Consider the following 27,705-nt stretch of genomic DNA (forward strand, 5'->3'; position numbering starts at 1 on the left):
ACTGGGGTTTCTATAAGTGACGATCGGTGGCCATGTAATTGCTTTGTAATGTTTTTACCAAGGACTTTATTAAGTAGCAGAAGAAGGATACACTGGTAATAGGCATTTACCGACTGCTGTGCCAGCGGATCCTCCTGTACCCGCCACAGCTGTTCACTGATGTCACTGTCCATATATTAGCGAATATACCTCGGGGGACGTATGTGGACCCAGACATTGCCCCTGTGCCCTTGTATAATACTAGACTGCCATATAAACATTTCTGCTAATTTGTTGTTTTTTTTTTATTAAGGGGTTTTGCCAAGTTTTCTGAAGAGCCCTGGTTGAGAAAGGAGCAGTAGTCTATCGAGTGCCGAAAACCGTCCGAACGCTGCACACGGCTATTTCCGGAGGTCCCATTAAAAAGTATTGGAGCATATGTGTGCAAGATTTATCGACCACTGCTCCATTCACACCCGAACTCTTCATCGATGGTGGGTTTCTTCCACCCTTGGCTCAAACCCTTTAATGATTGATTTTTTGCTTTCAGGCTTTTTCCACGACGTATTCCACGACACTTATATGGCACTCGCTACCAGCTAACAAAACCTACACGATGGATAGTTCTTAATATAATGGCATCATTCGTGAAAGTAACTGGTATCATGGCATTAGCATGGCAGAAAACTGAAAGCAGTAAACCATTTATCACAGGGAACCGGTGAATCTGTGTTATGGGCTGATCTGGTGATGTAGATTCTCTAAGGCATAGTTCAGGGTGAGCAATACGAACTAAAGGCGATGGCACATGGATCAGTGAGGGCAAGGACAGCAGGATGGCGGGCAGATAAATGGAGCAGAAGACTCCAGCAGCAGGAGTGTGGATATAGACAATAACTGATAAACTATAGTCAGTAGAGAACTTGCAGCAAACAAATGGTTAATGGCAGCGTTGTATGCTATCATGAGAAAGATGGCGATAGCAGAGTTGTAGGCAATCAGCAGTCCAATAGTTAATCACAGCAAAAGTGATGAACAGATCAACTAAATGCTTGCTTGAAGAAAAGACTACTAACAGTTGCAGCAGCGTTGATCGATATGCTTGCAGAAAGCAAATGGTTACCTGCAGGTCTGAGCCAGAAAGTAGTGCCCATACCATCTGCGGGTTTCCGGAGTCTAACTTACAGCCTCATATATGTTTATGAGCCTCTCAATCCGGCTGAGGAGACCTGCAGTCGGTTCTGGCATTGCGATACTTATGCTATGTTTATGTCAGCGTAGTGGCCTTATACTACTTTTTTTTTTTTTTTTTTTTTTATAGCTGGGGGCAATTAGTGGCTGCAGATGCAGAGGGTTCGTTTTTAAAAAAAAAATCTTTTTGCATCATCAATTTGCACCTTAGATTGGACAGTTTATATATTTTTGAATAGTGCAAATATTTTATTTTTTCATACATTTTAGATGATCCTAATTTATTTTTTTTCCAGTTGTTTCCTGTGTATAAAAATATTATTGGTTTTCCCTTGGTCGGACCAGATATGCGTTATCTCTGCAGGAGCTGACCATGATCTTTTTTTTTTTTTTTTGCATGGGTTCTCGCAGTCATATTCTCCCTTTCTCCTCCGCGTTTGATTATAGTGTCAGCCTTAACCGAACGTCAAGATCAATTTGCAGCCTGGTTTAACTGAAGGTTTGCATTCTGCCAGCAGCGATTGTCCCCCTGACACAATGCTGTGTGTTCCTGTAACTTCAGACAAGGGCAGCATCTAATGACTTTATTAGTGTTCACTTTCAAAAGAAAGGGCTCGAGTAATTGTTCCCATCTTTGTCCGGTGGCCATAATTGCCGCACTGCATCGTCAAGAGCTTCACTTGTGAACACTTTATTAATCGCTGCAGAAAAAAAAAAAAAAAAAAGGAAAATCAATAGGGGCCAAGAGGTGAACGTCTGGGAATATGACGGACAGACCGGTCTGGATGTACTTAGGGTTTAACTGTTTAAAATGCCTTTTCTTCTCCTGTCACTGAAACAGGTAAACTAACCTTCTCAGGAAACACTCGATCGGAGGATAACATGTGAGCGGCTTAGCGAACTCTCGGGGTGTCCGTTTTCTCTTAATGATACGTTTGCTCCAGGTTCCCATTCCTCTAGTAAATGAGTTAAATAGGAATCAGGAAGATTTTCTTTTCACAAGGCGCTAATCCTATTTTTGAATGGCAGCGGTACAGTAAAAAAAAAAAAAAAAAGATGGCACTTTTCAATTGCGTACCTTTCCAGATGGCAGGCCGTGAGAAATTCAAGCAGGAAACTCCTGGGACCTTGCTCTTTTGGGCACTTGCAAAAGAACAAATTTTAATAAATATATATATATATATATATATATATATATATATATATATATATATATATATATATATATATATATATACACCGTATATCAGTATATTGGTTATTTTGCATTGAAAGCAATAATATATATAGCGCAAGTGGCAGTCGTATGTATGCAGCATTCCGTAGGATTTTTGAGAAGCAAAGCACCAAAATTTGGCATAATTGTGCAGTAGATTGTGTAAAAATTGGGGATATGCACGCTGGACATATTTAGTGGTATATCCTCTTGTTGTCAGACAGCTGTATAAATCGGACTGAGATCGTAACACAATGCACCGGACTGGCCGGCAGCTCTCGCCACCCAATCATGACAGCTTCATGGATTTCTTTTCAGCTGTCCCTCTCAGGTGGGGAGAGCCGCCGGCCCGTCCATGCACTACGTTCCGATCTTTTGACTACACCTTTAAATAGGGGGCCACGTAGAATAAAATAAAGAGCACTGAACCGAACATAGAATTTGGATTATATTTTTTGTAGTTTATTGACCACTAGAATAATTTTTTAGGAATTGTAATCAGATAAAAGGAAAGGAACATGACTGTGTTCACACTCAGCATTTTTTTTTTCTGTCCTGCCAAAACCTGATCTCTTGGTAGTAAAAACATTGCATTCAAAACACAAATTTTTTTTTTGGGTGCAGCTTGCACGTGAGTTTGTTTAATAAAGTTAGGTTTTTCTGCATTTTTGGTGAATAAAATATTTGCTGCTTTTTTTCTTCTTCCTATAACGTTTTTTCACGATTTCATTGCTTTCTATGGGTGAAAAAAAAAACGAAGGCATGTTTGAGATTCCTTTTGCAGGTACTGTAAAACGCAGCTGTCCATCAACTTCAGGTTTTGAAAAAACACCTAGTTGGAGAAAAGAAAGTGCAAAGTGTGAAAGTAGCCTTAGTGGCTGCGTAGCCCAGACTTGGAGAACCGCTCACGTTTTACATGCAGTCCGATCAGTGGTCAGCATGGTAAAGAGAAGGAGAAGCTGAGCAGGATGATATATCGGGTAGTGGGAAAGGTTCCAGTATAACTTGTATTTTATTCATTGAAATCTCTGGGGTTTGTATGCATGAGTCCAGTGGGCGGTCCTACTAATGATTGACCGTTATCTCTGCATGAAACTAACATACAGTAGGAATGTCAATCACTGGCTAGGACCACCCACTGGACTCCTCTGCGTATGAGACATGTGGGCGGTCCTACTGAGTGATTGACAACTGTCTCTGCATGCACTGACATTCAGGGGAGACTGTCAATCACTGGCTAGGACCGCCCACTGGACTCATTTGTACAAGCAGGGATTTCAGTGAACAAAATGCAAGTTTTGCAGAAACTTTTCCCACGAAAACGTCTTATCGATCCCATCCGCTCGTCCGGCTCTATAATATCCTGCCTGCAGATCAGACAGCACTTCGACCATGCCCCATCATTATCTCAGACTTTTCCCCAGCCCCTCTCATACTTCTACTTAGAAGGGCTCCTATATCTGAGGCCTCATACAGACGCCTTGGTTTTTTTTTTTTTTTCTCCTACGTAGGGAAACAACTGACCAATTCTCCATCAGTGTTTGGCCCATGTGTCAGTTTTTGCAATCAGTTTTTCTCGTATGTTTAATATTATTGTGATTTTATTAGTGATGAGCGAATGTGCTGGGATTAGGTGTTATCTGAGCATGATCGGGTGCTGACCCAGTGTCTTCGGCGCGCTCGAAAAATACGTCCAAAAGCTGCAACACATGCGGAGATTCCCTAACAGACAGTCCCTGGATGTGTGGCGGCTGTGGAACAGCTGGGGGACTGATGCAGCCCCAACATCACGCCTTATCCCAGCACATTCGTTCACCACTAGATAAAAACTTTTTTATAGCAAGGATTGATTTTTTTTTTTTGTTCTTATGCCTTTTTTTCTTGTTCCATACCAGTAAGGGTTAAATCGGCCGTCCTCGTCTTGTCCCTTTAGGACTCTTGAATTCTCCCCTTCTGGCTGAGCCCCGTTTGACACATGTTCATGTAAGTGCCGCGCTATGTAAAGCTGCAAATTCCCCTCTTCCTCGAGGGCTCTTCTGGATTCAATCCGTTCTGGAGAGCACTCGGCGCCTTGTTAAGACGGCTCCTTTTCAGCTCTGCCTCTTGAAGAAATCCGGCATTTTAATATTTCTCCAGCGAGAGCTTTTCGTTGGTTCGTTCCCACTGACCCGCGCACCCTCCAGTAATTTGTTAAGCATCCGTCTGCTGATCCTTGCCGGCTCTTGTCCCACACGCAGCTCAGCAAGACGATTAGGGAAATTTTCTGCACTTGACATCAGCCAGATGTAGGAAATTAATTTTACTTAATGCTGCCTCAAGTCGTTTTTTTTTTTTTTTTGTCTCAGCTGTGTCAGTGCCCAGACGAAGTCGAGCGTTTACAGCAGGGAAGTAGTAAAATAAAGGCGAGTATATGATATAGACAGAAATGCTTGGTACAGGACGCCAGCCGCAACGCGCTGCTCTGTGCCGTCATCCGGGGCGTTTTATAATGGCGAGTGAGGGGGCTCCTTCTGTTAATTAACTGTGATCCCCCTGAACTGCATCTGATGTTCTTAATCAAAATGAGACTTCATTAATATTCATTAGCGGTCTTGCCCTTTCTAGGACCCCTTGGCATACCTAATTTATCACCTTCCGCTGTAGGCTGACACTAGACTGGTCTGTCATAAGATCTCCACTTCACTAGTAATGGGGGCGATCAACTTCTTCATCATTTATTTATTATTTTTTTTACTTAGAGATTTTCCCACAAACAATGTTAATTTTAATCAGTAGATCTTGGAATAAGTTCCACAATTGGATGTGTTTAAATAAAATGTTTCTGTGCTGAGATAATCTTATAAATGTGTCCCTGCAGTGTACGGTGTAATGGTCGTGTTCGACCATGCAGGAACATGGGCTGATCATACCACATCTCCAAGCGCCGCAGCAGCCTCCCACAAAATGTTCTTTTTCTTCCGCTATTAGACAAGAGTTTTATGGGGATGAATAGCCACAGGACTATGGAGTCGGAGTCTGAGCCTATTTTGGTGGAGTTGGTGTCATGGAAATTTAGGAGTTGGAAGTTTGGCTTGCCGACGTCACAGCGCTGTTAGGGCTGTGAAGTCGGAGTCAGAGCCCATTTTGGTGGGGTCGGTGTCATGGAAATTGAGGAGTCGGAGGTTTGGCTTAACGACTCCACAACCCTGATTAGCCATGGGGAGGATTCCTGAAGAATGTCGAGTGGCTAAAAAATTAAATTACGATGGTACATTTCATACTACACATCGAGCTTCATCCTGGACAGTCTTTTGAAAAAAAAAAAAGTCAAAAAGTGTCCGATTTGTAAAAACAAATATCGCCAACCTGTTCTGGCACTTTTGCCATGGCCAAAGTCTTGTTAGATTATAGGGCTTTGTACGACCGGTTAATTAACTGAAATAAAAATGATATTAAATTTACTACATATCAATAAAAATAGCCAAACTTATTGATACAGGGTCAAAATAAAGCTCCAGCTCCCAGCAGGGTGCAGACAGGACGGATACCCACACAGAACAGGGCCCATGTGCAGTGACAGTACATGATCGGCGGATACACACAGAACAGGGCCCATGTGCAGGGACAGTACATGATCGGCGGATACACACAGAACAGGGCCCATGTGCAGGGACAGTACATGATCGGCGGATACACACAGAACAGGGCCCATGTGCAGTGACAGTACATGATCGGCGGATACACACAGAACAGGGCCCATGTGCAGGGACAGTACATGATCGGCAGATACACACAGAACAGGGCCCATGTGCAGGGACAGTACATGATCGGCGGATACACACACAACAGGGCCCATGTGCAGGAACAGTACATGATCGGCGGATACACACAGAACAGGGCCCATGTGCAGGAACAGTACATGATCGGCGGATACACACAGAACAGGGCCCATGTGCAGGAACAGTACATGATCGGCGGATACACACAGAACAGGGCCCATGTGCAGGAACAGTACATGATCGGCGGATACACACAGAACAGGGCCCATGTGCAGGAACAGTACATGATCGGCGGATACACACAGAACAGGGCCCATGTGCAGGGACAGTACATGATCGGCGGATACACACAGAACAGGGCCCATGTGCAGGGACAGTACATGATCGGCGGATACACACACAACAGGGCCCATGTGCAGGAACAGTACATGATCGGCGGATACACACAGAACAGGGCCCATGTGCAGGAACAGTACATGATCGGCGGATACACACAGAACAGGGCCCATGTGCAGGAACAGTACATGATCGGCGGATACACACAGAACAGGGCCCTTGTGCAGGAACAGTACATGATCGGCGGATACACACAGAACAGGGCCCATGTGCAGGAACAGTACATGATCGGCGGATACACACAGAACAGGGCCCATGTGCAGGAACAGTACATGATCGGCGGATACACACAGAACAGGGCCCATGTGCAGGAACAGTACATGATCGGCGGATACACACAGAACAGGGCCCATGTGCAGGAACAGTACATGATCGGCGGATACACACAGAACAGGGCCCATGTGCAGGAACAGTACATGATCGGCGGATACACACAGAACAGGGCCCATGTGCAGGAACAGTACATGATCGGCGGATACACACAGAACAGGGCCCATGTGCAGGAACAGTACATGATCGGCGGATACACACAGAACAGGGCCCATGTGCAGGAACAGTACATGATCGGCGGATACACACAGAACAGGGCCCATGTGCAGGGACAGTACATGATCGGCGGATACACACAGAACAGGGCCCATGTGCAGTGACAGTACATGATCGGCGGATACACACAGAACAGGGCCCATGTGCAGGGACAGTACATGATCGGCGGATACACACAGAATAGGGCCCATGTGCAGGGACAGTACATGATCGGCGGATACACACACAACAGGGCCCATGTGCAGGAACAGTACATGATCGGCGGATACACACAGAACAGGGCCCATGTGCAGGAACAGTACATGATCGGCGGATACACACAGAACAGGGCCCATGTGCAGGAACAGTACATGATCGGCGGATACACACAGAACAGGGCCCATGTGCAGGAACAGTACATGATCGGCGGATACACACAGAACAGGGCCCATGTGCAGGAACAGTACATGATCGGCGGATACACACAGAACAGGGCCCATGTGCAGGAACAGTACATGATCGGCGGATACACACAGAACAGGGCCCATGTGCAGGGACAGTACATGATCGGCGGATACACACACAACAGGGCCCATGTGCAGGAACAGTACATGATCGGCGGATACACACAGAACAGGGCCCATGTGCAGGAACAGTACATGATCGGCGGATACACACAGAACAGGGCCCATGTGCAGGAACAGTACATGATCGGCGGATACACACAGAACAGGGCCCTTGTGCAGGAACAGTACATGATCGGCGGATACACACAGAACAGGGCCCATGTGCAGGAACAGTACATGATCGGCGGATACACACAGAACAGGGCCCATGTGCAGGAACAGTACATGATCGGCGGATGCACACAGAACAGGGCCCATGTGCAGGAACAGTACATGATCGGCGGATACACACAGAACAGGGCCCATGTGCAGGGACAGTACATGATCGGCGGATACACACAGAACAGGGCCCATGTGCAGGGACAGTACATGATCGGCGGATACACACAGAACAGGGCCCATGTGCAGGGACAGGACATGATCGGCGGATACACACAGAACAGGGCCCATGTGCAGGGACAGTACATGATCGGCGGATACACACAGAACAGGGCCCATGTGCAGGGACAGTACATGTTCGGCGGATACACACAGAACAGGGCCCATGTGCAGGAACAGGACATGATCGGCGGATACACACAGAACAGGGCCCATGTGCAGGGACAGTACATGATCGGCGGATACACACAGAACAGGGCCCATGTGCAGGAACAGGACATGATCGGCGGATACACACAGAACAGGGCCCATGTGCAGGAACAGTACATGATCGGCGGATACACACAGAACAGGGCCCATGTGCAGGAACAGTACATGATCGGCGGATACACACAGAACAGGGCCCATGTGCAGGAACAGTACATGATCGGCGGATACACACAGAACAGGGCCCATGTGCAGGAACAGTACATGATCGGCGGATACACACAGAACAGGGCCCATGTGCAGGAACAGTACATGATCGGCGGATACACACAGAACAGGGCCCATGTGCAGGAACAGTACATGATTGGCGGATACACACAGAACAGGGCCCATGTGCAGGAACAGTACATGATCCCTGTACTTTTGCACAGGTTGCATCAATGGTATGTACGCCCCTGCATGATGGTGCAACATACTGATGAACATGGAGTCACACACTTATCAATGAGGGGCAGGAGAGGGCACTGACAGAAGAGGATCAGTAAATGGGCCTTTTGCAGTCCAATAGCTAAACATAACTTACAATTTCACCTGCTTTGGAGGTGGTTGTGGCCCGCTTTCCTCCTGGGCCCCTGTGCGGCTGCACAGGTTGCACCGATGGTATGTCCATCCTTGTTGAGTAGGATGAGGATGGGAGGTTGTACTCTAATTACACATGGGCTTCTATAATGTTACGTGTAGTGCACCATGCTGGCTAACAGCTAGAGATGAGCGTATCCATTAACAGGATCGGCGGACAGGTATCTCGTGAATCTCCTTCTTGCTGGCATCCCTGGTGCCTCTTCTTACTGGTGGACCCGGTCATGCACGTAGGATATTGCAATGATGATGTCATGTCCAGCCTAGAAATAAGAAGATGCGCCAGGGATTCCGGCAGGTAGGAGGCGGTTTGTAGGTCTCCCGCCCGGCAGCCGTGGACATTTGACGTTGCTGCTAGAACCGTGTCTAAGGAATCAATCCGCTCACCACTGCCAACTACTGACACCAGAGCTCCCCCAAACACCACAGGGTAAGATCGCATCCTGAGAAATTATGCCAAAAATGAGGTTGTGTCCAGTAAAAATGATTAACTTGAGAGGTTTTAGCATTTTTTTTTATTCCCCAGTTTGCTCGGATAATGTTGGGGGAGAATAGGTTGTTGGAACTTTGTGGGGTGTATTGTAAATATCCTGTTTCAGCCTGTCTGTCCTAGGAGTTTGGGTGTGAATAATGGGCCGTTAGCCACCATGGTGCGCCACTATTGGTTCTGCTGTCGACTTCATTAAGAGGCCTGGAACAACTGGTCTCCTAGAGTCTCCTTAAGTGCCACTTAATTGCTGCATACATGAATAGTAAATCTTTGTAGAAAAAAAATCTAGCTCAACGCAGTAGAATCCAATGACCGTGCACAGAAAGAAATTCGTGTTAGCAGCAACCGAGCAGTATCATAGCAGGAAAGGTATCCAGGAACACATCCATCGGTGAATAATTATTCAAAAACAATAATCTTTAATGTATAACATGGTTAACATTATGCAAGACCTACAAGAAGAAAAAATTAGCAAAAACCCTGCTGTAACTAAAGAAGTAAAAAGCAAAAATGCATTTAAATAACACAGGGTTCTTGGTAATACTGTTTGTGATGATAAAAAAAAAAAAAAGCATAAAAGCCATACCACCACAAGGTGACCCTGATCGGGGCGGTCCTGCACTGTCTAATATTAAGAACCTTACCATGTGTCAGGGTTGACCTCAGTGTGTGACAAAAGGACCGGGTCCCAACCAGTGGCCACCAGTCTGGGGAAGCCTTTAAGTGTAATGTCCAGCTCAGGAGAGGGAGGCCACACCCTGGCTTGCACAGAATGCAAAAATACAAAGAAAAAACACAAAAATTAAACCATTTGTTTAGAGAAAAAAAAAGCAATTAACCCGGGAAAGTCATGGCCTTACGCGCTTCAAACCGACTGGTTCTTAATCATAGTTCAGAGTCAGAGTTTCCCATGTTACTTGCCTTTTTTCTAAACTAATGGTTTTATACCATAATTTTAACCATGTTATATAATATAATTATTCACGGATGGATCTACTGCTGGGAACCTGCCCTTCCATGAATAGTAAATCTGTCTTCAGTTAGCTCCCCCTAGTGGCAGCTGCTACTTTTTGCCTTTTAATTCTATTGCTGTTTCAAGGGGAAAGTTTAATGAAGGGGGAAAAAAATAATAATCTCCCCTGGCCTTTCTGATATGTTAGACTGTATATGCAAATATTTCACTGTCCTCATTTTGTAATTACCTCCAATTTTGCAATGTCTTATGACGCTTTTCAGCGTTATCGATCTTCAGGACCCTTATGTTAGTTTATATCGGAATATAAACACTATCTTCTAGTGTTCTCTGTTACCAACCCACCAGCTCAGCTACAAATGTATTTTTCCCCCCTCTCCGTTGTTTCCAGTCGCAGCCACAACAAAGCACCCCATATCCGATAATGACTGTTTTGTGACACAAGCGTTTACTGAACTTCTTTGCAATGGATTTTAGCAACATTTTTGCAACTGTCAATTAATGAACAGACGGAGAAAGCTGAAAACCCCCTTTGTAGAAATGCCTGCCATGTTTCTTTATCCGACTAAATATTTGTATAATTGAGGGAGACGCAGGAATGGCGGGGTGCCGGCTGCTCTGTGTTGGTCACAATGCACCTCCCTCTGTACATAGGAGGAGACCTGGATAATCCAGATTCTGCATTCAGCCCCGCTTCATACTGCGACATCTGGCTCTTTTGATGGTCTCCGCAGGTCCTTGTGTCGGCTAGTCCTGGCCGGACCTGACCCGTGTTGTTGCTGAGCTCTGTCTAGTCTGTATATGACCTCTATGTAGTGATCAGCGCCATGCTCTGAAATATCCCTCTATTTTTCTTTCTTCTTTTTTTTTAAACTGCAAAAAAAGAAAATTGAGTGATAGACAAAAAAAAAGTTATTTTTATTCTACTTTTTTTTTTTTTTTACTTCTCAGCTTCCGAAAATAAAACTTTTTTTTTTTAAATAAATAATCCTTTAAATTAAACATTTATTTTATTTATATTGTTTGGGAAAAATTTACCCATTGACGGTTCAGTAGGGAACAGATGAAAGGCCATATGGCTGTAGGATCAGATAATTCATGGTTTTGGGGTACCTTTCTCTTTTTTTTTTTTTTTTTTGAAGTTTATTGAGTTGCTTTATTTTATGTTTTAGACCAGGAAAGGTCAATTAAGCTTGCGCTCTACAGTGTAACGTGTGCACCCTGACCCACATCTAAGGGTCTGCTTCTACGCCCCTACACAGGTGAAGGGCACACTGTGTCCAAAAAGACTGCGATGCTTCCAGCACCAAAGCTAAGCTACAGTTGATTTCCCACCCTTGACGTTCCCTGCCAGCCAGAGTCAGCCACATGGCAAGATGTCCCCAATGGGCCGTAATTTTCCCAGGTTGGTTTTGGACACCTTGGAGCTGCAAAAAAAAAGCAAACAACGTCTGTGGCCGTTAAACTTCACTTTCATGTTGCCAGTTAATATCAGATATTGATGGAAAGAGTAAAGAAAGAGCTGAAAGCATGGATCAGGTAGGAGGGAAGCACTTTATTTTGTAAGAAGCCCCAACCTTATGTACATCCCTGAACTTGAATGGTGCGATAAAGTAGGAGTATTTCTCCTTCGCCTCATTGGGGGACACAGACCGTGGAGTGTATGCTGCTGCCAATAGGAGGCTGACACTAAGTGATACAAAAAAAGTTAGCTCCTCCCCTGCAGTATACACCCTCCTGCTGGCTCTCGGCTCCTCCCCTGCAGTATACACCCTCCTGCTGGCTCTCAGCTCCTCCCCTGCAGTATACACCCTCCTGCTGGCTCTCAGCTCCTCCCCTACAGTATACACCCTCCTGCTGGCTCTCAGCTCCTCCCCTGCAGTATACACCCTCCTGCTGGCTCTCGGCTCCTCCCCTGTAGTATACACCCTCCTGCCGGCTCTCAGCTCCTCCCCTGCAGTATACACCCTCCTGCTGGCTCTCAGCTCCTCCCCTGCAGTATACACCCTCCTGCTGGCTCTCGGCTCCTCCCCTGCAGTATATACCCTCCTGCTGGCTCTCAGCTAACCAGTTCTTGCTTAGTGTCTGTAGGAGGCACATGGGTCTGTTTCAGACCCCAACGTTTTTATTTTATTGTTTACTTTTCTGTAAATTTTTATTTTTTAATTAACGGAGTGAAGGGGGCGACGGTTCCTTTCAAGGTTCCGATCTCCCCCGAACCATCAACAGGCGAGCACGGCGAGTATTCCTCCCCGTACCCTCTCCTGTGACGTGGGAAGCCATGCCTGAGCTCACTTCAGGGGCGACGGTTCCTTTCATGGTCCCGATCTCCCCACACCAGCAGCAGGCGACCACATGGAGTGTCGCCTCCATGTATCCTCTCCTGGAGCCAGGCCTAATGCCGGACAACTGGCCCTGTCCACCCGGGGGCTGAACTCCGTGAATGTACAGAGGCCCCTCTCTATGGCCTCCGAGCAGCCCCCACTGTCCCACCACTGTGAAAGCGGATGGCACAAGGAGGCGGACGGTTCCTCTCCACCTCCCTAACAGATGGATTGAGGCTTATCCCTGCACCGTCCACGCTGCACAGAACAGCGCTGAAACCCACATCCGCGGCGGCTCCATGCCGGGACGCGCATCAATGGTGAGTGGATCCATCTTCAGTGGGATATCCACATGCTGACAGGCAGCCTCAGCCACTTCCCTGTGGCCCACCTCTCTGAGGTAACGCTCTGGATGGCTGCAAAAATTTAGTCCCCGGCTTTGGCCGATTTGTAGGCCGCATCCTGGAAGTCTTGCCTGGAACGCCCCGCTGGTGTCGCCCGCCGGCTACAGAAATTTAGGCCCCAGCTTGGGCCTATTCAACATCGTGTCTGTGGCTCCGCCCCCCCAAATTGGCGCTTCTCGCTCTCTGCGAGATTTTATCAACTCTGCAGCTCCCGGTGGCCATCTTGGTCCACCCGGCCAGCTCACACTGGGGTGACAGTATTTTTGCATTAAAGGGGCACATCGACTTTACATCAGGTCCACTGCCTTCTGGCGGGTCACCCTATCCGAATTCAATTAGATAATGCCACGGCGGTGCCTTACGTCAGTCATCTAGCAGGTACCCACGATCAGGCGCCATGACCGAGGTACCTCACTTTCTCTGATGGGCCGAAGTCTATTATTCGGTGATCTCGGCAGTATATATCCCAGAAGTAGAACTCTGAACGGCAAACAAATTCAGCCGTCAGGGTTCCGCCTCAAGTCAGTGGGAACTTCACCCCGAAGTCTTCCATCAGATCTGTCCTTACTGGAGCTCTCCAGTTGTAGGTGGGATGACATCCAGACTGAAGGCCAATGTACTCGAGTTCGTGGTTCGGCCTCGAGATCCAAGAGCCATCGCTCTCCATGCTCTGGTTCTGCCGTGGTACCGCCGTGGTACCAGTTTCCATAACTCCCCTTCCACTGCTTCCGAAAGCCTTTACGGAAGCAGAATGGGGCCCCAGTGATCCTCAGAGATCCGCACTGACCACGTCCGTTTTTTGTTTGCGGAGCTAGTATCTTCTCGCCTTATCGCAGCACAACTGCAAGTAGGGACTTTCTCACAGGGAGTTTTCACACGTAGTTCTTCCCTATCGCATACCGTTACATCATTGGGACCTTATTATTCCTAGGAGCCTTACAGTAGGCTCCTTTTTCATCCGGGCAGACTTTACTATCAGGGAAAGTCGTCCCGTTCTCCTCTGCGATATTCTCACTCTGACGAGTCTTCGGAGCTAGCTTCTCTGCTCTTTCAGACTTTTTTCCCTTATTACCTTCGAGGCAAGGTTGTCCTCAGGCCATCTCCATCCCTTGTTACCAAGGTGGTACTGTATTACCACTGTTATGAGGGCATAGTTCTTCCCTCATCTCTTTTGGCTCCAGTCCACAAAATGGAATAAGATCCCCCATATTCTGGACGAAGTGAGTGCTCTGAGTAGGTACGTCTTGAGGACAGCGTCCTTCTGAAGGTTGGACATTTTATTTGGGCTTCCTGACGGTAGAGGAAGGCTTCCTGACATTTTCAGGAAGGGTTTAGCCGTTTCATCGACCATGATAACATGGTGAATTCTTTTCACCATCCAGGAGTTCTTCCATGCTAGATGTCAGCCTATCTCCCTGTCTATCAAGGGTTCTAGGCACCAGGCGTCAGCAAGGCACGCCTGCAAGCTTGCGGATTCGTCCAGTCCGCATGCATTCTTGAAGCACTATAATTCCCACACTTCCACAGATGTGAGTCTGGGCAGGCGGACTCTGCAGGCCGCGGTGGCGCACTTGTAAGTAGTGGTTACACAGGGCCTGATCTATTGTTGTCCCCACCCAGGGACTGCTTTGGGACGTCCCACGGTCTGTGTCCCCCAATGAGGCGAAGGAGAAATAGGGATTTTTGTGTACTCACCGTAAAATCCTTTTCTCCGAGCCATTCATTGGGGGACACAGCTCCCACCCTGTTATTAGCTTATGCTTGTTTTTTAGAATATGACATGCTATACACTCATATATTGTTATTGATCTCCTACTGCTTTTGCACCGAACTGGTTAGCTGAGAGCCAGCAGGAGGGTGTATACTGCAGGGGAGGAGCTAACTTTTTTTGTATCACTTAGTGTCAGCCTCCTATTGGCAGCAGCATACACCCCACGGTCTGTGTCCCCCAATGAATGGCTCAGAGAAAAGGATTTTGCGGTGAGTACACAAAAATCCTTATTTTACGTTCAGACTACTATATTCTTTCCAAGTTCATCATGATGGATTTAGATGTAAGTAATCCAACCATGCTTGGCATTGCCGAAACTGAGCAATATAATTTACATCGAAATATAAGGGTTATACACATATGATGGGGGGAAAAAGACATCTCACAGATACCCATCATCTCTGTTTTGCAGTAAAGTAATCTAGAACCCGCTTGTTAATAATACAATGTTTTACAGGAATAATGTTAGTTCCAGATTTACAGATAATTATGCTTTTAGTGCACACACCAATCTAATATGTCCAGGATGTATCCTGGTTTTCATGCTCTGCAACTAGTTGTTCACTTATTTGGAGTGGGCAGTTCCTTTTCGTTGGCATTCTACCAGCTCTATAGGTGCAGGAACTTAATTTCCCTCACTTCCAACCGTTCTTCTCTCCTGACATTGTCTATCGGCTGCCTGTCCTGAATTGTAAGCCTGCCTCATGCAGTTTGACAGGAATGGACAGACGAGGCAAAGACTCAACCCAATTTCCATCTCAACTTCTCTGCTCCCATTGTTGGATTACACCTGACAATAGGCAGTGGGCCACAAGTTAGACAAAAGCGAGACACTTAATGGCCGACATTTTGGACTGATTTGTCTATTTATCACATCTATCAAATCAGATCAAGTTGACTGAAACTACAGAGAATATTTATATATATATATATATATATATATATATATATATATATATATATATATATTTTTTTTTTTAGTTCATCCCCCCCTTTTTTTAAATAAATGCTTGACCATCAATCAGGGATGTTGTGTGCCACTATGCAACCAGCTACAGGGTACGTGTAGTATTACATTCTGGTAGCATGTAGTATTACATGGATTTAGTCCACCAGTGACCGAGCCGCTCTTTGTGGGTGGTCCTCAGCTCCTCCTCATACAGGGTTGCCTAAAATCCAGGGACTAGAATTAGTGCGAATTCATTTGCGGGACCTGATCTATGAGCTATGTCCGTCATTTCTCACTACTGGAAAGGAGCCTTGAGGACACCTCCCCTTGCCCAAGTCATCTACGGTTCTTCTTTTGATTAGCCGGGCGGGTGTGACGCACATGTGATATCGCGAAGGTCCAGAATAATCTGAAGAAGAGCCGCGGATGCCATCAGGTAGGAGGTGGTCTTCAGGACTAGGGTCCAGCAACCACAGACTAATCATGGGGCCAATGGACAGAGCCCTGCAAATTAATTCATACCAACTTTAGACCCTGAACTTTAGGCAACCCTCTGAGGAGGAGCTGAGGACCGCCCACAAAGAGCCCGCTTTGATGTCTATCTACCTAGCGGTATGGGATCAACACACTTTTCAGACAGAATATCTCCCTTTTTACCCCTGTGGTGGCAACAGTCCACTTTCACGTCACATCTTGGCATGGTATAATGCCGCTCTTATGATGTATGGCATGGTATAATGCCGCTCTTATGATGTATGTCATGGTATAATGCCGCTCTTATGATGTATGGCATGGTATAATGCCGCTCTTATGATGTATGGCATGGTATAATGCCGCTCTTATGATGTATGGCATGGTATAATGCCGCTCTAATGATGTATGGCATGGTATAATGCCGCTCTTATGATGTATGGCATGGTATAATGCCGCTCTTATGATGAATGGCATGGTATAATGCCGCTCTAATGATGTATGGCATGGTATAATGCCGCTCTTATGATGTATGGCATGGTATAATGCCGCTCTTATGATGAATGGCATGGTATAATGCCGCTCTTATGATGTATGGCATGGTATAATGCCGCTCTTATGATGTATGGCATGGTATAATGCCGCTCTTATGATGTATGGCATGGTATAATGCCGCTCTTATGATGTATGGCATGGTATAATGCCGCTCTTATGATGTATGGCATGGTATAATGCCGCTCTTATGATGTATGGCATGGTATAATGCCGCTCTTATGATGTAAACGAACCGTCAAAGGGCATCAAAGACTTTTTTGAGCACTTTATTTGTTTACGCACCAATTTACCTAGAAATCAAGTTCATCATCGGAGGTTAATAGAGCATTAACAATGCATTATTATACTCTGCTCATCATTAATTAGTCATGTCATCCTCTCCACTCCTTTCTACATTGATATTCTCTGACGTTAAAAAAAAAATAAAATCCTCAATTTAAATTATGTTTCATGAAAATAATTAAGTATTAATAGACTTCATTCAGTGGCGAGTTCTCAGAAATTTCCACTGTTTTGCCTTTTCTGACCCATGTTATTAAAACTCTATTATTTTTACAGACTTTATTAAATTGGATCTTATTAATGCATTCCATATTTGCATTTGGTCTTTCATAATTCATTATTATTATGACATTTACTTTTACCTTCACTTCTGAAAACATATCATAAGCTACCCTTTTCTCTTGAAAGAAATGCTAATTTCAGACAGTCCTCTAATGGAAGTGAAAAGCTTTATCAGTTTTTTCATTTATTCCAGATCATGGTAAGAATACTAATGCTCGGCTTTTGTATGCAAATCTGGACGTGCACTATTTTTTGGGGGGTCAAAAAAGCTTCTTTTTTTTTTTTTTAAATTATATGTGTAAAATATATGGAGACAAAAGAAATGTCCAGGCATTGTATGTAACGTCACCGCGGTAATAAGTAACTAAAGTTAATGTTATAACGTTTTTCCCAAGTCGGCGAAATATTTCTTTTCTCTGTTATTTTCTGCGCTATGTGTTGTAGTGACCAGAACGGAGCCATGAATAGCGATGCTTCACCCATTTTCCAGACAGATCCCTTTTATAATGTGGTCTGTTAGGTTTTTAATCTTTTTTTTTTTTTGTTTGTTTTTCTTGACACTACACACTTTTCCCATCAAGAATAATGGAACCTCCGGAAAAATGCGAATGTGAATGGCGCCATTGTTTGGGATTTGGCATGAAGATGTGTCAAAAATCTCATTATTGACATTTTAATTGTCTTATCATTTGTCTAAGATTACCAATCACTGTACGTATGCCTGAATTTATCATATTGATATTATATAGGTAGGTAATTCGTTGGGACTCCACCCCTCTTAACGAAAGTAGAGGTGGTCCGGCAGATAATTAGGTATCATTATTGGAGTTTGGAGATGTATGTGGGAATTTTCCCCCCTTCATCCCCCATAACATTTGTGAGGTCAGACCCTTATGTTGGGAGAGGCCGAGCTCACAATCTCCATTTTGGCTCTGGATGTGGTTGAGATCCGGGCTCTGTGCCTTCGCCATGTTTTTCCCCAACAAACGCCTCCAACCGTGTCTGCGTGCACTGGGCACGGTCATGGAGAACAAAGAAGGGCCTTCCCCAAACTGGTCCAACCAAGATGGAAGCATTAAAGGGGTTGTCCACTACTAGGACAACCCCTTCTCACTCTGAATACAAACACCTATGCCCGCCTTCCGTGCTGGCGCCGTTCCTGCGGTGTTGGCACTCGCGATCCGGGACTCGTGAGGTTGTCACATGAGCCTTGCTCCCGATCAGCGCTCTCGTCCCCGTTCCAGCCTATAAGTAATTAAAAGGAAGTAAGCCGCCAGCCATATTACTTATAGGTCCGAAGGCAGGGACAGGATGCCAGCGCTGATTGGTGACCAGATTCGCTTGACATAACCTCACGTAGTCCCTGGGAAATCGAGGGCCTACACTGCGGGAACAGCGCCAGCACGGAAACCGAATACAGGTGTTTTTATTTTAATGGGGGCAAACATTCAAAGTTAGTAGTGGACAACACCTTTAAGATTTCCCTTGACTGGAACTAATAAGGGGTCCAGACCAAGAAACAAACCCCATGGTACTATCTCTCCTCCACCAAACTTTACAGCAGGCAGGAGGGTAACGTTCTCGCGACGTTCACTAAACCCAGACTCATCAGACACCAGAGAAGTGTGATCTGTACCTGCACAGAACTCGTTTCCTCCAGAATCCGGTTATGTTGGATTTACACCACTCCATCTGACCCTCTGCCTTGTGCTTGGTGATGTAAGGCGGCACGCAGCTGCTCGGCCATGAAGCTCCTGGTGGGGGCGCAGTGTTGGTGCTGATGAGTCAGCAGCGTGTCGGTGACTTTTCTGCCCTTTATTCCCAGCACTTAGTGATCCCATTCTGTAACGTTACGCAGTCTCCGCTTTCTGGATGAGTTCTTTCCGGTAATCAGAATTCCATATTGCTGTTATTTCTTCATGAACAGTGAAGAATATTTTTATGTCTATACTCTTGTCTAAATGGTGATCCAAATATATGGAGACCACTATTTAAATGGAACCTGTACACAATTTTAAAGGGAATGTGACGCTAGGATTTTGCTACCCCATCTGGGAGCAGCTTGATGTAGTGGCAGAGTCCCTGATTCCAGCAATGTATCACTTACTCGGCTACGTGCTACAAACTCACTGTTTTCTCTGCTGCAAATCTAACAGTTCTCTGAATGATGATCTGTATATAACTGCGCCCACACCACTGATTGTCAGGTTTACTGTGCATAGGCAGAAAGCTGCCAATCACTGATGGGGGGCGGGGTTACACAGAGCTCATGAATATGGAGGACTAACTACATGGCAGCAGGTTTACTAGTCCTATAGTCATCGCGCACTTGCAACTTTGGGATTAGATTTCATGTCCCTAGACCTTGTAGTTCGTTCTTTCACCAACATCGTCATTAGGTGAATACCCAAGATTAGTTATTTTGCCGAACATTAAGCATGTCTATGGCGATCTCCTCGGAGGACTCTTTCATTCCATGTTTATTTCTGTTGATTGGCAGGTTCCTCACGTTGTGTACTCGGCATTTTGGCAGTGTGGTCGCACAGACTATCCGAACACAGAAGACCGATCAGTTTCCACTCTTTCTAATTATAATGGGGAAAAGATCATCCAATGAAGTGCTTAATGTAATCCAAGGTAAAGAACATGGCTGCATGTGTAGAGGATCTGCTCAACGAATCTCTCCGTATATCGTGCACTTTATATGTAGTGACGCCATAGAAAATGTCAGTATATTGAACGTTGTCTATAACTCTGATATTGGCTTTTTGTCCATTTGTGGCGTCCTAAGTTACATATACGCTAAGGTTAATGCATTGTGCTTAATTGTAAAGTGCTGCGGAATATGTTGGCGCTATATAAATAAAAATTATTATTATTATGCAGCTGACATGGAAAAGGAAGGAGTAAGGGGTTGCCTTGATTTTCTTAAAAATTTTGTCTGACATTTGATAGGGATCATACTGTCGGAATAACATCTTTTATCTATCGTTGCATCTGTTGGCGCTCCTGACTTGTGAATTTTACTTTATATCTAAATCAAATAGATAAACATCAGGATATATATATATATATATATATATATATATATATATATATATATATATATATATATATATATAATGTATTTTCTTTTTAGATATTTTAAACCATTATGGAGCTATATGTAAATTTACAAGGGCGAAAAAATAAAAAAGATTATTCTTCTAGGGACTTTCTAGGATAAAACCCACTGATATAGATGTATTACTTTTTATTTTTCCTCTTATAGCTGACATTATCTTAACTATTGCCATATAGGAACCCACCTATAGAATTGTGACACTACAACCGCCAGTTATAGGATATTATAAACATTGCCCCCATTTGCCTCCTGAGCTGCCTTTTCTCATGAAAATCCCCTTTTGCACAGCCTTATTGCTGTAAGAGAGTGAGGGGGAAGAAAACAGGGGTCTTACAGGCTTGAGCCCTAAGAGAAGGCAGGAGGGAACATCCACTGGACTCAGAGCTCGCAGCTCCACATTCAGACCCCTGCTAAAGAAAGCAACAAATAAGTGTCACCTGCCAACAACGTAGCCACGCAAGCTACACGGATACATGTGCATATTTAATGGTGCCCATACCCATTAATGAAGCCATTTTGAAGCACCCTTAAATATAATTCTATCCCAGCCTTTCTATTGTTATTGGTGTTAACCTGTCGCTCGTCTATATTTAAAGCATGACCTGAGTAATGCAATTAAAAAAAAAAAAAGTTGATCTTTCTGTATCTCTGTTCACTAATCTCTGAAATTAAATCCTTTCATGCATGCTTAAGTTACATAAACTTTGAGCAAGTAGGAAATGTCACCAGAAAATTAACATTTAAAACTGAAAATAATTCTTCTTCCCCCTCCTGACCTCGCTGACTTGGCACCTAGATAATTATCCCCTTCGCTTTCCAAGAATCCTACGGGCGATTAGACTTTTAGCTTATAACTGATTGAGCCTGTTGCTTCCTCCAGAAGAGACTGTGCAGTTAATGGAGAACGCTACGTGATAGGTGGTTCAGCACCTTTTAAGTACAGTTTGCAGGACCTTGGTTCAGTGGTTACGTCAGTAGTACATGCTCGCTGGACCAAGCTCTTCAGGGGGGTTTGGAGGGCTTCTGTCCGACAGCTTGGTCTACCGCTGTGGCCTATGGTTCCATGGGCCGACAAATATTTTTACTTCTGAAACTTCTGACTAGTGATGAGCGATCATGCTAGGATAAGGTGTTATCTGAGCATGCTCGTGTCTTCGGCACGCTCGAAAAATATGTTTGAATCCTCGTGGCTGGATGTCTCGTGGCTGTTAGACAGCCTCAATACATGCATGGATTACCTGTTCGTTAGGCAATCTCTGCATGGGTTGCGGCTGTCGAACATATTATTCGAGCACGCCGAAGCCACTCTGTTAGCACCCGAGCATGCTCAGATAACACCTTATCCAAGCACAATTGCTCAACACTAGTTCTAACAATCAGTGGTTCTCCTGGATGTGTTTCCCACGTGCTCTCGTTACTGCTTGTAAATCAAACTAGCAATCAGGGAAACACTGCTGTCTTCTGTGTGCATGCTCACCTTAAGCATCAAGGATTTGGAAATCGTGCATGTGCAATTTCTCTCCAGCTGAATTAGATAGTAACGTCATTTTTCTCTTTAAAGAGGCAATTTACATATTTAATTATCCAGAGGAGCATTGCATGGCCTATAGGTCTCCTTACACTGGCATGTCACTCTCCACAAGCAGAGACTTTACACCTTAGATCCCAGTCAGAGGCACCTCATACAGTCAAGTCAGATCTCCTGCTTTTCACGGAAGAGGGTCCGCACCCTGAAAGACCGTGTCTGTAAATAGAGATTCTTGTTTGGCTTTTATTTTAAGTCATACGACAAGGGTCGATATTGACTTTTAGGATCGCTACTTCCAATAGGTGTTACAAACGTTCAAATCCTCTTACTCTCTGAAGGGGGAATTTTGCATATTAAATTTTTCAGAGGAGCGTTGCACGGCCTATAAGTCTCCTTACACTGGCATGTCACTCTCCACAAGGAGAAACGTTACCTCTTAGACCAGAGTAAATGGAAAGAACTGCACATGCTCGACTTCCAAGTGAAGATCCACTGGAGAACCAATAGAAGGGAAACAAGAAATGGAGAGGGCAAATTACGGGGGGTGAGAAGGGATGAACGTTCTATTTTCACATGGGGGAAGGATTGATGAGTTTATGGTTTAGATGAGACTGAGCCACCAATATGATCCTGGAAGTTCTCTTGTAAGGGGTCACGTGTAATGTTCTGGAGGGCTACACTCACGCTGATCCATTGTGTCTCCTCTTCCCACCCCCCAAACTCTCCATAACGCTCACCCTGTGCACATTAATCTGATCTCACGGAGAATCCAGGTGTGTAACCTTTCACAGCTCCGGTGGGATTCCAGGTTTGGATGTTTGCAGACATTGAAGCCTGGATGCTTGTTAGAACGTGTCAACATTTACAAAAAAAAAAAAAAGAGAATAGTTTCCCCCGGTCGGCTTTCCCGATACAGGCTCAATGTTGCTGAACCGATACTTACAGACTAAGAAATTACAGAAAGAGCAATTTTCTATATAGTGTATCTGCTATCACGAAGTTAGCGGCAACAATAGGATGGAATTGGAGGCAGCACAATGTTCACGAGTACACGCTCATTGTCTACTGAAGTGTAACTTTATAAAAGTCAGACTTTTCATATTCCGAGCTGCAAATCTGCAGAAAAAAAAGGAAAGACGCTGCACAATTCTGTCTGCATCCAGGGGAGCCAGTGTCAGACTGGGGAACCAAGGGTCCGCCAGTGACCAACTCCAGGGCCCCACTTTACAGCTACATGCAAATGTGACATTATCCTCAATCACACATTTATATAACAATGAACTGGGTAGATTGTTAAATTAATAAGATGTCGTCTTTATCTGCACATATTGATTCAATTATATTGTGCCAAGTACTGCTCATATAAGAGGTAGTCTTGCACAGCGGCCCACCGGAGGATTCTCCAGTTCTCCTGTGGGCCAGTCCATGCCTGCCAAACACTACGCTGTGTTGAATTCCATATATGAAGAGGACGTCAGAAGAGGCCTGTATGCTTCCCTCAGTATTCTCTTTTTTTTGTATATATTTTTTTTAAATCTACTGCATGGTTCGGGAGATGGTGGCCTTTTTATTAAGTGCTATTTTTAATTGTCTTTACCCAAAGAGGTGTGCCCCATAGCACTGTTTGGGGATGTGGATTTAAGCTACTCTGCTTATTACACTATTTGCCATGTAAATGCTGTTAAGAAAGAAAAGGTTTATATATATATATATATATATATATATATATTTATATTTATTATTATTATTATTAATTTTTTATACGTGGTGTTCAAAGTGTATGGCGATGTGCAGGTCCATTTAATGAGCTGTGCGTGTTCGCATGCTCAGTCACTCTCTCACCAGGGCAATTGAAATCCAACCACCCGATCATTATGTCCCCCAGCGTAATTGTACAAGGGACAGTCAGGAGGCCGACATGCACATTGGATGGTCGGACGATTCCCTGCAAAAATCGTCATGTTCGTCCACCTTATATATTGTGTATGTAGACCTTTAGTCCTCCAACATGTAAAATTTTTTATTTAGCATCATCTATTTTATCTGTACATAGAGGGCCCAATTCATTATCTGCAATTTATTGAACTCCCTTTTTTTTCTTGCAAATAATGAATTTGGCATAGAAATTGTTTTAAAAGCACAACTTTTTTAATAACAGTTTTTATAACTTTTTAGCATTGAAAGTCACAAATCCTTTAAAAAGTTGCAAAAATGAGCTAAATTGAAAACTCCAGAAACTTTACACTATGGGAAAAAAAATACAAGGCTTTGACCCCAATAAATATATAATATAAAATTAATCGGCAAATAATCTATTTAGATAAAGCCTCAAAGCATCAAAACAAAGGTGCTGCACAGAGATGGGTGAGGACCATGAAAATGAAACATGGCTACCTCTGATTTATGGTGGCATTATCTTAGAAGCATGCACACACAGTTACTTTTCTATACTTTTTTGTTGTTTTCTTTTAACTTTTACCTCCTTCCATTCCCTTTTGGGCCTTTGCCTTCTGTTGTGTTGGGTTGGTGTTAAGTGTGTGACCTGTTTAAAGCTCATCCCAGACACCATTACCGTAGTTCTCACCTGTAGATATCACCTAGTGTTCTGCCTTTGCCTGAATTCACCACATTACTGACACTGGATCATTTGCTGTTTTGACAGGTAACACAACAGTAGACGAGCTCATGATGAGGCTGATTTCGGCGATGGAAATATTTTCAGCCCAGCAGCAGGAAGATATTAAGGACGAGGTACGTATTAATTATTAAAGTGAAGCCCCTTTTTCATGGATTTTTTTTTTATCAGTCTGTACAAAGCGAGATTCATGAAAATATAGAATAATTTTTACACTAGTGGAAGGTGTAAACTTCTGAACCGTGTCCTAAACGTGTTCACGTTCCTAATCTTGCATTACTGTTAGGCTATGTGCACACGTTCAGGTTTTTTTCGCGTTTTTTTTTCACTTTTTTTTGCGCTAAAAACGCTATAAAAACTCATTAAAACGCATACATTATGCATTCTATCATTTGAATGCATTCTGCATGTTTTGTGCACATGGATGCGTTTTTTTCCGCGAAAAAAACGCATTGCGGTAAAAAAATGAGCATGTTCATTATTTTTGCAGATTTTCTGCGTTTTTCCCGCAATTCTATGCATTTGGGAAAAAACGCACCAAAAACACGTCAAAAACGCATGAAAAACGCTGTAAAATCGCGGTAAAAACGCATGCGGATTTCTGGCAGAAATGTCTGGTTTTTGTCAGGAAAATTTCTGCAAGAAATTCTGACGTGTGCACATACCCTTAGTGTGTTAGATCCACCATTCACAATAGGTGATATCACAGCTCACCGCCTCCTGTACAATGACTGATAATATCTCTATACAGTGCCTTCAAACATGAAGATACCAAATGTAAATTTTTGGTGAAGAAACAACAAGTGGAACACAATTGTGAAGTTGAACTAAATTTATTGGTTATTTTAAATTTTTGTGGAAATTCAAAAACTGAAAAGTGTGGCGTGCAATATTATTCGGCCCCTTTACTTTCAGTGCAGCAAACTCACTCCAGAAGTTCATTGTGGATCTCTGAATGATCCAATGTTGTCCTAAATGCCTAATGATGATGAATATAATCCACCTGTGTGTAATCAAGTCTCCGTATAAATGCACCTGTTCTGTGATAGTCTCAGGGTTCTGTGTGAAGCACAGAGAGCATCATGAAGACCAAGGAACACAACAGGCAGGTCCGTGATACTGTTGTGGAGAAGTTTAAAGCCGGATTTGGATACAAAATGATTTCCAAAACTTTAAACATCCCAAGGAGCAACGTGCAAGCGATCATAATGAAATGGAAGGAGTATCATACCACTGCAAATCCACCAAGACCCGGCCGTCCCTCTAAACTTTCATCTCAAACAAGGAGAAGACTGATCAGAGATGCAGCCAAGAGGCCCATGACGACTCTGGATGAACTGCAGAGATCTACAGCTGAGGTGGGACAGTCTGTCCATAGGACAACAATCAGTCGTACACTGCACAAATCTGGCCTTTATGGAAGAGTGGCAAGAAGAAAGCCATTTCTCAAAGATATCCATAAAAAGTGTAATTTAAAGTCTGCAACAAGCCACCTGGGAGACACCAAACATGTGGAAGAAGGTGCTCTGGTCAGGCAAAACCAAAATCGAACTTTTTGGCAACAATGCCAAGCGATATGTTTGGCGTAAAGGCAACACAGCTCATCACCCTGAACACACCATCCCCACTGTCAAACATGGTGGTGGCAGCATCATGGTTTGGGCCTGCTTTTCTTCAGCAGGGACAGGGAAGATGGTTAAAATTGATGGAAAGATGGATGGAGCCACATACAAGACCATTCTTGAAGAAAACCTGTTGGAGTCTGCAAAAGACCTGAGACTGGGACGGAGATTTGTCTTCCAACAAGACAATGATCCCAAACATAAAACAAAATCTACAATGGAATGGTTCACAAAGAAACGTATCCAGGTGTTAGAATGGCCGAGTCACAGTCCAGACCTCAATCCGATCGAGAATCTGTGGAAAGAGCTGAAAACTGCTGTTCACAAACGATCTCCATCCAACCTCACTGAGCTCGAGCTGTTTGCCAAGGAAGAATGGGCGAGAATTTCAGTCTCTCCATGTACAAAACTGATAGAGACAGACCCCAAGAGACTTGTAATCGCAGCAAAAGGTGGCGCAACAAAGTATTAAGTTAAAGGGGCAGAATAATATTGCACGCCCCACTTTTCTGTTTATGAATTTCCACAAAAATGTAAAATAACCAATATATTTCGTTCAACTTTACAATTGTGTTCCGCTTATTGATTCTTCACCGAAAATTTACATTTGGTACCTTTATGTTTGAAGCATGATATGTGGGAAAAGGTTGAAAAGTTCAAGGGGGCCGAATACTTTAGCAAGGCACTGTATACAGTAGATAACACAGGATCCACCATTCACAATAGGTGATGTCACAGCTCACCTCCTCCTCCTGTACAATGACTGATAACACCTCTATATACAGTAGATAACACAGGATCCACCATACACAATAGGTGATGTCACAGCTCACCTCCTCCTCCTGTACAATAACACCTCTATATACAGTAGATAACACAGGATCCACCATACACAGTAGGTGATGTCACAGCTCACCTCCTTCTCCTCATGCACAATGACCTTTGCCCTGATGAGAGCATTCTCATTAAATATTCCATTACAATTCAGTCTGATCTGAACCAGTCCGTTGCTGCTAATGTCCACGTGCCCATCAGGAAGTAGGAGTCTATATTTGGCCTAGTTGCCAGTGTGAAAGTTGTACAGTGTTTGTTTTCTTAAACAATTTATAAACCTAAATTTAACATAACTATCTGATTTAAATAGGTTTTTATCAGATGACACATTCCCAGTAAGGACCATAATGCGTTCTGTAGTACCAGCCTGCGTGGGTCGCCCTGGAGCGGGTGTTTTCCTTTTACAGATAGGCTCAGGGGTAACCTCAAATCGCTGCTTGTTAACTCCTAAAGTGCCCACGTCTTGATCAAAGGTGACTCCTTCCGTTAGATCAATTCATCAGGTCCCCCAGTGACACGACAGGGGACTATAAGACCCCTATGCAG

The 27,705-nt window shown here is 44.2% G+C and overlaps 1 protein-coding gene across 1 annotated transcript in view; it reads left to right on the forward strand.

Annotated features, from left to right (window-relative positions):
- Positions 1-27,705, forward strand: part of FAF1 (Fas associated factor 1) — a 210,132-nt gene that overhangs the window by 131,928 nt on the left and 50,499 nt on the right. Inside the window, exons 14-15 of the mRNA XM_069737931.1 lie at positions 19,917-20,053; positions 24,731-24,819. Coding sequence (XP_069594032.1) covers positions 19,917-20,053; positions 24,731-24,819 — 226 coding nt within the window. The remainder of the gene's footprint in view (positions 1-19,916; positions 20,054-24,730; positions 24,820-27,705) is intronic.

The sequence above is a fragment of the Ranitomeya imitator genome, chromosome 8, assembly GCF_032444005.1.
Source record: "Ranitomeya imitator isolate aRanImi1 chromosome 8, aRanImi1.pri, whole genome shotgun sequence".
NCBI lineage: Eukaryota > Metazoa > Chordata > Amphibia > Anura > Dendrobatidae > Ranitomeya > Ranitomeya imitator.